The sequence below is a fragment of the Onychomys torridus genome, chromosome 22 (assembly GCF_903995425.1).
Source record: "Onychomys torridus chromosome 22, mOncTor1.1, whole genome shotgun sequence".
In the NCBI taxonomy this organism is placed as follows: Eukaryota; Metazoa; Chordata; class Mammalia; order Rodentia; family Cricetidae; genus Onychomys; species Onychomys torridus.
The window spans coordinates 5,411,308-5,424,479 of record NC_050464.1 but is presented as its reverse complement, the minus strand read 5'-3'; the positions used below and the strand labels follow the sequence as shown (position 1 = coordinate 5,424,479).

Here is a 13,172-nt window from a genome sequence, read left to right as displayed (position 1 = left end):
GTTAGAAGGACGGTATTTTGGTTTGGTTTTTGTTTGTTTTCTGAAACAAGTTTTCTCTGTGTACCCCTGGCTGTCCTGGAACCAGCACTGTACACCAGGCAGTCCTTGAACTCAAGAGATTCACCAGCCTCTGCCTCCCAAGTGCTGAGACTAAAAGGTGTGCACCACCACTGCCTGGCTAGTTTTTGTGTTTTCATGTGTGTTAGTGCTCATTTATGTGGAGGCCAAAGGTCAACTGCAGTATCTTCAACTGCTCTCTGCTTTATTTTTGAGACAGGATCTCTCACTGAATTAATTTGGCCAGATTGGATGACCGGTGAACCCTGAGGCACTGTCTGTCTCTGTTCCCCAACCTTAGAAGTACAGGCATGCACCACTATGCCCAGCTTTTACAGGTTTGCTAGGGATGGAACTCAAGTCATCCTGGTCTCCTGGCAAGAATTTTACTGACAGAGCTATCTCCACAGCCCCAGGGATGCTGTTTTATTGTAGTACTTCCTGTATGGCTGGTTTCCATGACTCTCCATTCTGCTGTGTCCCCTATGTGATACTAGAGCAGTCTTCTTTAAACACAGAAAAACTACCCTGACACTTGTCCCTAAAATCGTCAAGGGATAATTGTTGTCATAGAACAGCTACAAAATGAAATGAAAATCTCTTAATTTGTCTGATACATAAAGGCCTTCAACCCAGGCCCTAATCAACCTTCCTTGACTCATGCCCCATAAACCTGCAGAAGTTAATACCCCAAACTCTTAACTTTGAAAAACTCCTTCCCTTTGGTGAACCCCTCTGTGTCATTTCTGGGCATACAATTAACCTTAAGAATCGAATATAATCCCCAACTGAAAAGCAAAGTTAAACATGGAGGCATTTCTAAACCTCTCAGGATTTGACATGAAGTATTTTCTTGAGGTTCGCCCAAGTGGTACCCCACATACAAAAGAGACTGCTGTCAGTTATTTCCAGGCAAACATCAAAGTAAAAATGGTTTGTTCCTTCTAAGAACAATGTCTTCTCCATGGAGACAGTCTTGGTCTGCCTGTCAGCTGGTGACCTCAACACTTCTGTCACGCACATGTCATCTGCAGTGTGGAATTAAGTATTTGAGGTGAACAGCCACAATGGAACAATGGAGAGAAATGAGTTCACACACAGTCTTCATGTTTACTGGTGGAAATAGACTTTTAATGCATACTTTGTGTTTATATAAACTCTACGTTCTTTTAAAGGCTTTTATTATATTTAGAGCTTTTTGACATCCAATTTAACATTTTTTCTTCTATGCATTTCACTACTTAATAGATTTTAAAATATTTTAGATTTTAAAACTAAATTTGAGAAATCAAGCATGCTGTAAACCCTACCTAACCCCGAGAAGTATTTGTACTTCTAAAAAAAAAAAAAAAAAAAATCACAAAAAACGTTGAACTTAAACTATGTCCTAAAATTTTCCACATTCCATTTATGAATAAAGAAATACTAAGTTCATTATTATATGTCTCTCACTCTCTAGTAAGTCAGATTGTCAGACACGCTTCAGTAAACAATCTCTGTTAACCTGTATCTTAATTCACTTCCTCTTAGAGATGGTCATGTCAATGTTAACACTGTGTCATATGCAGTCTAAGCCCCAGAGCTTCAGTAAGTCTCAAACGTGTAGTTTTTAGCGTGAATATGTTCACCATAGTTACATATCTGCACACACACATACAGTGTGTTATGTCTTAAATTATTTCAAGTAACTGAAGTCTATCTAGCAGACATTCAGCCAAACAGTCTACACAGACTTAGACAGTAGTGTCCAAACATAGTACTGAGCTGAAACTGGAAAATCCCAGCAAAACCTACTGCAATATTAAAGAGAAAAAAAATCAAGATTCCTAACATACTGAGTTGTGCAGATACAAAAGTGCTTAACATGACAAAATTACCAAAATAAAAACATTTTGAAGGTTATTTGGTTCTAGCAATATTAACTATTCTTTACTTTTGGATAATTTAACATCTGCATTTTAAATTTTATATAAACAACCTCTTTGTAACAAGTTTTTTTGTTTTTTGTTTTTGTTTTTTTTTTTAAAAAGCACACAAAAAATAGTGCAAGCTATAATCTGCTAGTTTTTCATCTTGGTTACCTCATCACAAGTAACTCAAGAAGTGTTTTGACTATGTGGCTCCAGGGACATCCAGCACTGACCAGATCCCGTCATCTCACCCAGTGTTTGCGGCCCCCAATTCTAGAACAGGCCGCCGGCAGACAGGACAGGTGCAGTTCTCTGACAACCAGCGATCAATACAGTGAATGTGAAACTCATGCTGACACGGCAGCTGCCGGAGCTTGTTCCCAGCCACATAGTCACTGATGCACACGCTACAGACTTTACCTAACTCACTGTCAACCCCATTTTGTTCATAGCTCCTGGTAGAAAGATTGTCAATCTGCTCTTTGGTTAAACCACGAATTGGATCCTCATCACCTTCATTCAGCAAGAAGAAATGAGCAAGGCGCAGAATGGGTAATGTTCCAGTCTCGACTACACTGTCTGCCCTTCGTAACCGCCTGCTATTTCTACTGCCATCGTTGCGGGCCCTGTGGCAGGCTGGGCTCACTTACATCTAGCATTTCAGCACTGTCTTCTTGGGCCTGCCTGGCTTGTGAGGACCCTCCACCCTGCTGACCGCTGTTGTTAGCCACATCTACGTTATTCAGTTCTAGGTACAGCTCTGGTAAACGCTGACCATTTCCTTGATTCTCTGACTCAGGCTCCACTTCCATTAGAGAACTCAGCTCTCCAAACCCAGTCATGATCTGCCTTAAAATTGACCGAAGAGCCACAGAGGATGGCTCAACCACCTCATTCTCAGAAATCCTCCGAAGAGGAACAGTTATGGTACTCACGTAGGTTCGGACACCTGACCGCTCTAAATGAGAGATGGTTCTGTGAAAGCCCCCGCTGTTGCTTTCAACTGTACTTCCTGCCAGCCCTGCCCTCGATCGGGTTCTATTTGCGATGCTATCCCTATCTCTAGTTTCTCCAGGACGAATCCTCCTGACTTGCAGGTCTAGTGTGATTGCTGGATGGCGCTGTGTGGCAGCTGAGGACCTGGTGGTTTCTCCTTCTTCTACTGTTATTCTTGACACAAGTCTTGAGTTGGACAGTGGCGTATAAACAGTACCTCTGCGTGCTCTATCTTGTTCTAGAAAGACTTGAGTTACACCTCTATGCCTAACAGATCTGTTCCTGCCAGTTTGCTGTAGTGGTCTACTCTGCCTTTGGGAATTAGGATATACAGTACCATTCTGTGTCTGAATTGGGGACCGGCTTCGACTACTGAAAGCAGGACGTAATCTTATTGGCTCTAATCTTTGGTTTGTGTTTCTCACTGTAACATTACTTCTAGCCCCGTTTTCCCAAATATGTGCTGCTCCAAACCGCTGCCGTTCCCTTTGCCTGAGATTACTGCCATCGGACTGGTTTGTGTGAGTGTTGATAACAGTGCGATGGCCACTAACTCTAGGAACACCAAGTGCTCCTCCAATTCTATTTCTTACCCTTCCCCGTGCTGAAAACAATCCTTGCATTGGACCCTGCCCCCTTGCACCACGCCTACCCCCTGGAACACTGGAGTCAGCACCACTGGAACTCCTGGAGGTTTGGCTTCTCGTTCGCATAGCCACAGGACTAGATGATCTTTGCTGCCTAGGATCTCTGCTAACACCTGACACAGAAATGTCTGTATAATCCTCTCCATGAGCTCCAGAGCCTCTGTTGTCAGGATTTATGTGGATTTCCAGGCTGAACCCAAACTCTCCACTGTTTGGGTTTGTTCGGCTCACAGCTCTCCAACTTTGGTTCCCATTATGTCCACTTCGAGTCACATTTCCAGTGCGCCGAAAAGTATTCAGCCATCGTAGCAGAGAATCCTCATCTGAATGTTCTCTAAGGTTTTCTGAATCTAGAAAGTAAATCAAATCAACTTAAGGTCAATTTCTATAATGATAAGATCTTATCTTTATTGAAACATTGCAAGAAAGACAGTTAAACATCAGCATTACTTTAATGAATGAAAAAAAACTTTCTAAAAGCATATTAGCCGGGCAGTGGTGGCGCACACGCCTTCAATCCCAGCACTTGGGAGGCAGAGGCAGGTGGATCTCTATGAGTTCCAGGCCAGCCTGGTCTCTAAAGCGAGTTCCAGGAAAGGCACAAAACTACACAGAGAAACCCTGTCTCGAAAAACAAACAAACAAATAAAAGTATATAAAAAGCACTTTAGAGAAACTAAAATGCTGGGTTATGATATAGCTCAGTGGGTAAAGGCACAGGTTGTCAAGCCTAAATGACATGATTTAAAGCACCAGGACCCACATGGTGAAAGAACTGCCAGACACAAACTGTCTTCTGATATACACGCACAAAATTATGTTTAAATAAAAAGTCTACTTTCTAGACTCAAGAACCTTCAACCCTCCACAAGGTCCAGCCCAAACTCCTGTGGGCCCCATAAACCAGTCCCTCCCCTTGGCCAGCTATCCTACTCTACAGCCCAACTGGGTAAGGTAACCTCTCTCCAACCTGGCTCAGCCACCTCCATCCACGAAGCTGGCCAAGATGGATTAGTGAGGGACCTGTTCCCCTAGGCTCCACCCACTCTGAACTTCCCTGGGTACTCAGCCCAACTTAGAGTTCTGGCCTTGGGTACTAAAAGCACACAACCTAACTCCAGATGCCCAGGGCTCATTGCAAAAACAAACTATGGAAAAAAACAAGAAAATGTCTGCTCCAAAAAAACTAGCAATCCCATCAATGAAAGAGGGACCACTTAAGATAAAAATTGCAGGCACATAAGTCAAAAGAAGAATTAAACACTATCAAGGAGTTAAAAGAATTGAGAGAGGACAAATAAAAACACCTGAATGAACTTGATCTTGATGAGAGCAGGAATAAACACAAAGCTAAATGAAACAATGAAAACAAACTGTGCAAAAGAAAGAACATTAAAATCTCATCTGAAATAAGGCTAAAATGAAAAATTAATCAATTTAGATAACACAGTAACATCAAAACTTGAAGGCAGGCTAGAGGGAAAAAAAAGCATGAACAGAAAGAACATGCAGGAGCTTCAGACACCATGAAATAAAATCAAATTTATAAATTATGGGCATGAAAGAAAGAGAATTCCAGGTCAAACGCATTGAAAACATTTTCAATAAAATCTCAGGACAAACTTCCCCAAATCTTGAGAGATGGCCTTAGAGACCAGCAGAGACATGGCACAATAGTTCTGAGGAAGGCCCAAGTCACAGAAGGGCAGGCCACCCCACAACACTGGTTATTGGATAGAAACCATAGAAGCCAGTAAGTCTTGGAAAGACATTACCCAAGTTCATAAATGCCAGAATATTATACCCAGCAAAACTCTTTTTTTTTTTTTAAAGATTTATTTATTTATTATGTATACAGAAGAGGGCGCCAGATCTCATTACAGATGGTTGTGAGCCACCATGTGATTGCTGGGAATTGAACTCAGGACCTCTGGAAGAGCAGTCAGTGCTCTTAACCTCTGAGCATCTCTCCAGCCCTGCAAAACTCTTCTATAAATGAAAAATAAAAATGTTCCAGTATAAAAACAGATCAAATCAATTATGACCACTAAGCCAGCTCTACAGAGGATACTAGAAAGAATACTTCAGACTGAAGAGAAGGATAAACACATTCACAGGTCACAGGATATAAATAAATGATACCAAGATAATTAATCAAAAGATGTTTCATCGCTGGACAGTGGGTAGTGCACATCCCAGCACTCAGGAGGCAGAGGCAGGCAGATCTCTGTGAGTTTGAGGCCAACCTGGTCTACAGAGCAAGATCCAGGACAGTCACCAAAACTACACGGAGAACCCTGTGTCATTAAGCAAATAAATAAATGGATGGATGGATGGATGGATGGATGAATGAATGAATGAGGGTGGGGATTTAACTCAATGGTAGAGCACTTGCCTCAGCTCCGAAAGAAAATAAATGAATGAATGAATGAATGAATAGATGAATGAATAAATAGATAAATAAGTAAATGAAAAGATGTTTCATCAAAAGGACAAAAATTAATATACACCCTTCCATAATAAAGCTGAACTGGTCTTAGTTCACCAATTAAAGACTATCAGACTAAATCAGAGAACAGGATTTATCTTTTTGCTTCCTCAAAGAAACACGCCTAGCCATGAGAAAAAGGTAAAACTATGAGGAAAAGATACCCCAAGCAAATGGAACTAGGAAACAAGCCAGGTGTAGCTAGCTATTTTAACATTTGACAAAACAGATTTGAAACTACAACTAATCAAAAGAGATAAAGGCCACATCACACTCTTTAACCAAACTTACACCAAACACGGGGTGTATCCAATTTCATAAAACAAACACTATTAAACATAAAGCTACAGATTAACCCAACACAGTAATAGTGGGAGGCTTCAATAATGCGCTCTCACCTACAAGCAGGTCATCCAGACAAAATATAAAAAGGCACTGGATAAATAACATCATAAATCAAATGGACCTAACAGACATATATGGAACATTCCACCTAACTTGAAGAATACACATTCCTCTCAGTAACTCATGGTACTTTTCACAAAACAGAGCACACAGTAGGACACAAAGCAAGCCTTAGTGAATAGAGGAAAACTGAAATAACACCCCATGTTCTATATCACACAAAATAAAGCTGGGCATCAAGAGTGAGAAAAATTCAAAAGGACAAAAGTCACAGAGACTTAACACAGTACTGAGAGATGACTGGGTCAGGAAGAAGCCAAGATGAAGCAAATAATTTGAAATGATACATAACTAGCAATGGGCTTGAAGTAGTAATTAAGTCTCAACTAAAAATTAAACCAAAACCAACCAAACAAACAAAACAACCACCCCAGAGCAGATGGACTTGATAGAGAATTGCACCAGCCCTTCAAGGGAGCACTAACACCAACACTGTTCCAAGTACTCCACCGACAGGAGGAGCTGAGCCGCCCAGACTCCCTTTATGTCGCCAGGTTTATTCTGATACCCAGACAAGAAAGACAAGCAAAAAGAGAGTGAAGGCACAAATAGTTCTCAGAACGTTCAAGCTCTACTTTAAGGCCACTTACTCCCTTGCCAAAGGAGCAGAGAGAGGACTGGGATCTTGAACAGAGATGCTCTCTGTGCTCTGGGTTAAGTGGATGAGTACTGCAAGGCACTCTCCACTCCCCAGCTGCTGAGTTTGATCAGTGGGACACTAACCACTACAGAGGGTGCTACGCTAAAAGCACTGCCTGAATTTGAGGAAGGCTAAAAAGCAGCAACTCATTTTTTTCCCCTAAAATTGCTTCATTTGAACACTGAACAGTAACTGGGATTAACTCTGCCCCAAAAGACACAGAGTGGCAAGGGTCAAAGGTTATCTCCCTCCTCAGACTTGACTGATGGGCCAGAAACCTAAAAGAACACTTAATTGTTAATCTTATATCCTGTATATTATTGGTGTTCACAACCACTACTTCTACACTGGGAATCTGAATTCCACTATCCTTATTGCTAACTACAACAAACACCAAGGTTTACAAAATAGGAATACCACTTCAAAGGCTGTAAATAAAAAAACCAAGCCTGAAATAGTTTCACTATCCTATCAGAGGACTTGAAAATGGGCACTGGCTGTATCAGATGGAGGCACAGCTAAGCTGGGGCTTGGCTTTCAAAGGAGACTCTAGAGGGTCCTGAGAAGGTCCTTTCCTGCCTTCTTCTGGACTGGCAGCTCTTCCTTGAGAAGATATTAGCTTTGAAGACTGAGTTATGTAGAGATTTATTTTTGAAATAAGTGATAGGTATTTTAAAGACCTACATAATAATTTTGAAAAAAATTCAAGTTTTTCATGTGTAGGTTACCTATACACCTGAATTCTTGAAAACTTTCCTGTATCTGAAACACTAGAGTTGCCGTAAGAGCTGAAGTAACAGGCAGCACGTGTTTGTAAATGAGGCGACAATCCAATGTTCCCACTATTCCTCTTCAAAACTTTACTCCATGGACACAGGGGTCTTAGGCTGAGTCAAAGACCACTCAGTTCTAAACATGGAACTTAAAAACCTACATCATTGGCTCTGCATCTAACACTGCATGAAGCTGAGAAACTACCCAGTGTCTGGACCCTCAGTCAGCTGACTGCCTGACCACGAATGATGAGCTCTTGGGAGGAGGCAGAACATGGGACCCCAAAGTTGGGCTTGTTTTCAGTTCTACAATCTCCATCAGTTTGAAGGGATTTCTATTAGTATTTTCCTTATTGAATGAATTTTTATATAGGATTTAGGGTTTGCTTGGTAAATTTAATAAGCAAACAAACCAACAAAACCAGTTTCCCAATTGTCAGTCTCTGTATTACACTGTATATAAATTTTAAGCCACATCAACATAAAAAATGTAGTGTGTATATGCGAAGATTAAAAAGAGCTTCATTTGGCTAGGGGTATGGCTCAAGAGTAGAATGTTTATCAAGTACACACAAGGCCCTGGCTTCTCCCCAGGGATGGAGGAAGGGTAATGCATACCTCCATCACTTGACCCACTCCTCGAGCCAAGCTGGGATGCCAGCTCTTCCTTTGCTCTAGCTAAGCGCTGCTGTAGCTCCTCTGACGTTATGTCTCCTGAAACAATGACAAGAGTGCGCATTTAAAACATTCAAACTACCCAGTTTTATGAGAACTCGTGAAAAACAAAACTTTAGCAGCAGGGGCCAGTGAGATGGCTCAGTGGGTAAAGGCACTTAATGCCAACCCTGACAACCTGAATTCAAGGAACCACATAGAGGAAGGAGAAGATTCCTGCTGGTTGTCCTCTGGCCTACACACACTCACCTCCATTTACAAACAAATAAACACACACACACACACACACACACACACACACACACACACACACACGATTTTTTAAAAAATGTAATTTAAAGATTAAAAAACCTTAACCTACCGAAGACAATCCTTATTATTTTCATGCTCTATAAATTGGATAGTTAGTATCTGACAAAAATATACACCAACTTGGTTACATCTCATTTATTAATATTTCATTAAAATTGAGATATAATTTGTATTATTTTGGTAAAAAAAAAAAAAAAAATCAGTAAGAACCTACAGGCTCAGGCTGCAGACAGAAATGCATCCAAACATTCACAACTCCCTCTTAATGCCAGCTCCTGGAGATCTGATGGACTTGGATCTGATGGCCTCTTCTAGCCTCCTCAGCCACTTACACTCACACACTCACACACATATGCCCACACACACCCCACACATACAGACTTAAAAAGAAAATGAATCCCCAGCACTTAGAGGCAGAGCCAGGCAGAACTCTGAGTTCGAGACCAGGCTGGTCTACACAGTGAGTTCCAGGACCAGCTCCAAAGCTACACAGAGAAACCCTGTCTTAAAAAACCAAGAGTTAAGAAATTAGGAAGGGAGTAGTTTGAGGGAAATGTTCAACTCTCTGTGCTTGAATTTTACCCCAATATTTTATCATATGAGCCACCAACATATAAATATGCAAACATACATACACACAAATTTCAGCTAGTTTATCGTAAATTGAATTTGAGAAAAAAGTTTATAGACCACACTGGACTTTTGGGTGGTCATTATCTAGCTGAATGTTACACCTCAAATTAAGAATTAACTTTTAAATAACATTTTATTTATGCAAATATTATGTAAGAGAAACAAAGAACTAGGTACAGTTCAATTGTAGAACACTTGCCTAGCATACACAAACCCTAGGTTCAAATCCCAACCCCATCCACATGGGGAGGGTTGGCGGTAGAAGGTGGTCAGAATTATACACGTGAACATTTAATGGTATGTACATTCACTTTTAAAGTTTGGCCTGTGTATAAATCCATATATCCAGCATTCTCACATATTTATAAAACATAGAAGGCAGTGATTTTGTTATACTGAATAATTTTGTTTTGTTTTGTTTTGTTTTTTGAGACAGGGTTTCCCTACGTAGTTTTGGTGCCTGTCCTGGACCTCACTCTGTAGTCCAGGCTGTCCTTGAACTCACAGAGGTCCGCCTGGCTCTGCCTCCCGAGTGCTGGGATTAAAGGCGTGCACCAGCACCGCCCGGCTCTGAATAATTCTTAGACTCACAAAATCGTGCTCAAAGGGAGGCATTCTCTTTACTTTGAAATTCCTCCTCCTTTCAACGATAGGAAAAAAAATCTGTTTTCCTTTTTTGCCCATTTTTTACCAGGGGTGCCTAAAAGGTTATGGTCTCTCATTAGCCGATAATCTTCATCGCTGAGCTCATTCATAAACTGGTAATAGGCTTCTTCTCTGTGGAGCCGCTCTTGCTGCCATCCTCTCTCATTTTCTTCTCCACTACCACTTGATCTAGGTCTGGATGGATTCATGCTGAGACGTCTAGTTTCCTGTTCAAAGAATATACACAAATTCAGTGCATTAGTCTTGGGCTAACATAGCTGTGCACTTTTTTGTTGTTTTGGCTGTTTGTTGTTTGTCTATTGAGATAAGCTCTTACGATGTAGCCCTGGCTGGCCTGGAATTCATTGCATAGACCACTAAGAATCCTTTCAATTGTGACATATCTACCTTCAGAGACTTATATTCTAAGATTTATGAAGCAAAACTATATTCCCTTACTTCCTCATCAAGGTAAGGATTCTGCTTCTCAGGATAGCACTTATATGTAGTCTCCACATTCAAAAACTCCTGGGACTAACCATTCCCTGCTGAAGGATGGTGCCTAATACAGAGACAGAGCTCTGGTGTGTTCTCTCAATCCTGAGCCATGCATGGCATGCCTGTTGGTTTTCAGTCTTAGGGAGATCAACTCGTGTGAGTCTCTTCGGCAGACACAGTAGGCAAAACTATTTTCATCTCAATAAAGTGTAATGAGATGGTGGTGGTTGTATTACATTCATGATTTTTTTTTTTCTGAAAGAAGTACAGTACAACGTCATGTACAAATATGGTGGACTATATTCCTAACTGTCCTGAGGTGCATGCAACAACCCTTTGTATATTAAGTAAAGAACACACAAAATTCAAGACTAAAATTTTAACACTATGAAGGCTTTTATACCCAACATTTTTGAGAGACAAAGAAAAATTTTTAAAAGCTGGTCAATTTGATACTCTGATGAGAAATGTATGCTGCACTGTGTCTGATTGAGTGATAACTTTGAAGCATTAGGTAGTAAGCTTAGTCCTGTCAGCTCCTAAAAGCTGTTTATGTGTGAGTTCTTCAGTGTAAGATTTGACATGCATTGGAGTACGGGATACATTAAAAATAAACAAATAAATAAACTAGCTGGGTGGTGGTGGTGCATGCCTTTAATCCTAGCATTTGGGAGGCAGAAGCAGGCCAATCTTTTGAGTTCAAGGCCAGCCTAGTCTACAGATCAAGTTCCAGGACAGCCAGAGCTACACAGAGAAACCCTGTCTCAAAAAACAAAACAAAACAAAACAGAAAAAAAAAAAAAAAGAAAGAAAAATTAAAAAACTATTTTTAAAATGCAAAGCTAGATAGGTATGGTAGCACCTGTCTTCTATTCCCAGCACTCAGGAGATAGAGGCAGGTGGATCTCTGTGGTTCAAGGCCAGCCTGATCTACACAGTAAGTTCTAGGACAGCCAGGGCTACGCAGAGTAAAACCTTGTCTGAAATCCTCCCTGCCCCCTCAAAAAAGTAAAATGCACTCAAGATGCTAATTAATAACATTAAAAACTAAAAGTTTTCCATTTGTAGGGTAATCAGGGTAATTAGCCAAAAGCATATTTGGTGGCCACAGCACATTTTTTTAAATTTTTATTTATTTATTTGTTTGTTTCATTTTTGGAGATAAGGTTTTTCTGTGTAACAGCCCTGGTTGGCCTTGAACTCACAGAGATCCGCCTGCCTCTGCCACCTGAGTGCTGGAATCAAAGGTGTGTGCCACCACTGCCCTGCGATTTTTTTAAAAACAGATATTTAAAAAGTAGAAATCTAACAAAAAAAAAAAAAAAAAAAAAAATCAAGCTCCTTAGACATGCAAAAACCTAAGACCTTCCCCTCCAAGGCAATATTCTTGGATAACTAACCATAAATAATATCATAAGTAACCAAAGTGAATACCTTATTTTCCTTTTAACATTCTTTTAACATATGAAACTGTATCCATTCTTTTGTTGTTTGTGCCTTTTTTGAGAGCTGCTCATCTGAAATAATAAAAAGAAAAGTTGAATTATTCAGTAACTGATTATTTGAAGCCCAGAACACCTGGTAGTCGCCCAACTCCTTTATAAAACCGAAGCTAAATTCTCCGGAAGGTCTGTTGTCTAAGGAAATTTAAACCTCATATAATCAGATAACAAAAACCTCCCAGAAGGCCTCTCCTCCTACACCGTCACTGCTCCAAAGATTGCGCGTCCTCCTTTCTCAAAGGCCTTCAATCACGTTCCCATCTGGGTGTAGCTACGTTTAGGTGAGTAAGTTTGTTTACTTCTAAACCTTCACTTTCTTGTCACCTGCCCCCCACCATTCCGCTACTGGTTCTTTTTCTTACCCCGTTAATAGAGGCCCCAGGGTGAGAGTAAAAGGAAGTCCCCACTCCAACACACAAACTGGACTCGGAAACCCGACCAATCTCACCTCAATCTAGCCTCGAGTAACGCTTCCCCAGCGACCTAGATTGGCATTTGGGCCAATCAGCAACTAGAAAAGCTCACCCAGCAAAAAGTTAACCAATGGGATAGGAGGTAAGTGGCCCCCCACACTAGCATGTCCTGCTTTCGAGGCGTCTCCCGGAAGTAGTAGTGAGACCCACAAGATGACCCTGTACCCAGCGCCCCCTCCCCCCGACCCCACCTTCAGCGGGATGACCCGCAGTTGTCCTCTCCGAGGCAGTGAGGAGGCGGAAGGTTCTGCGGCCGAGCCTTCGAAGGCCGCTAAGCACTCCAATCGTCCACTGAAGCGAGAAGCTCAGAATCGCTACAGCTGTTCCGGGTCGACCCACCGTAGAGAAAGCTACGAGAGAGGACCGTCGGGTATCGGGCCTCCTCTCATTACCCAGAAAAACACAGGCGCGCTACAATCTGCGCAGAGATCGCCGGTGCGTTTGGAAACAGCGCCCGC

General features: G+C 41.4%; 1 protein-coding gene across 1 annotated transcript; it reads right to left on the bottom strand.

Moving 5' to 3' along the window:
* Nucleotides 1-2,070: 2,070 nt before the first annotated feature.
* Nucleotides 2,071-12,818, bottom strand: Rnf6 (ring finger protein 6). Its single transcript, XM_036172481.1, is given in 6 exon segments — nt 2,071-2,592; nt 2,594-3,960; nt 8,595-8,690; nt 10,288-10,468; nt 12,174-12,256; nt 12,690-12,818. Coding segments are annotated over 4 exon segments (2,004 nt in total). The 5' UTR covers nt 10,451-10,468; nt 12,174-12,256; nt 12,690-12,818; the 3' UTR covers nt 2,071-2,214.
* Nucleotides 12,819-13,172: the final 354 nt, after the last annotated feature.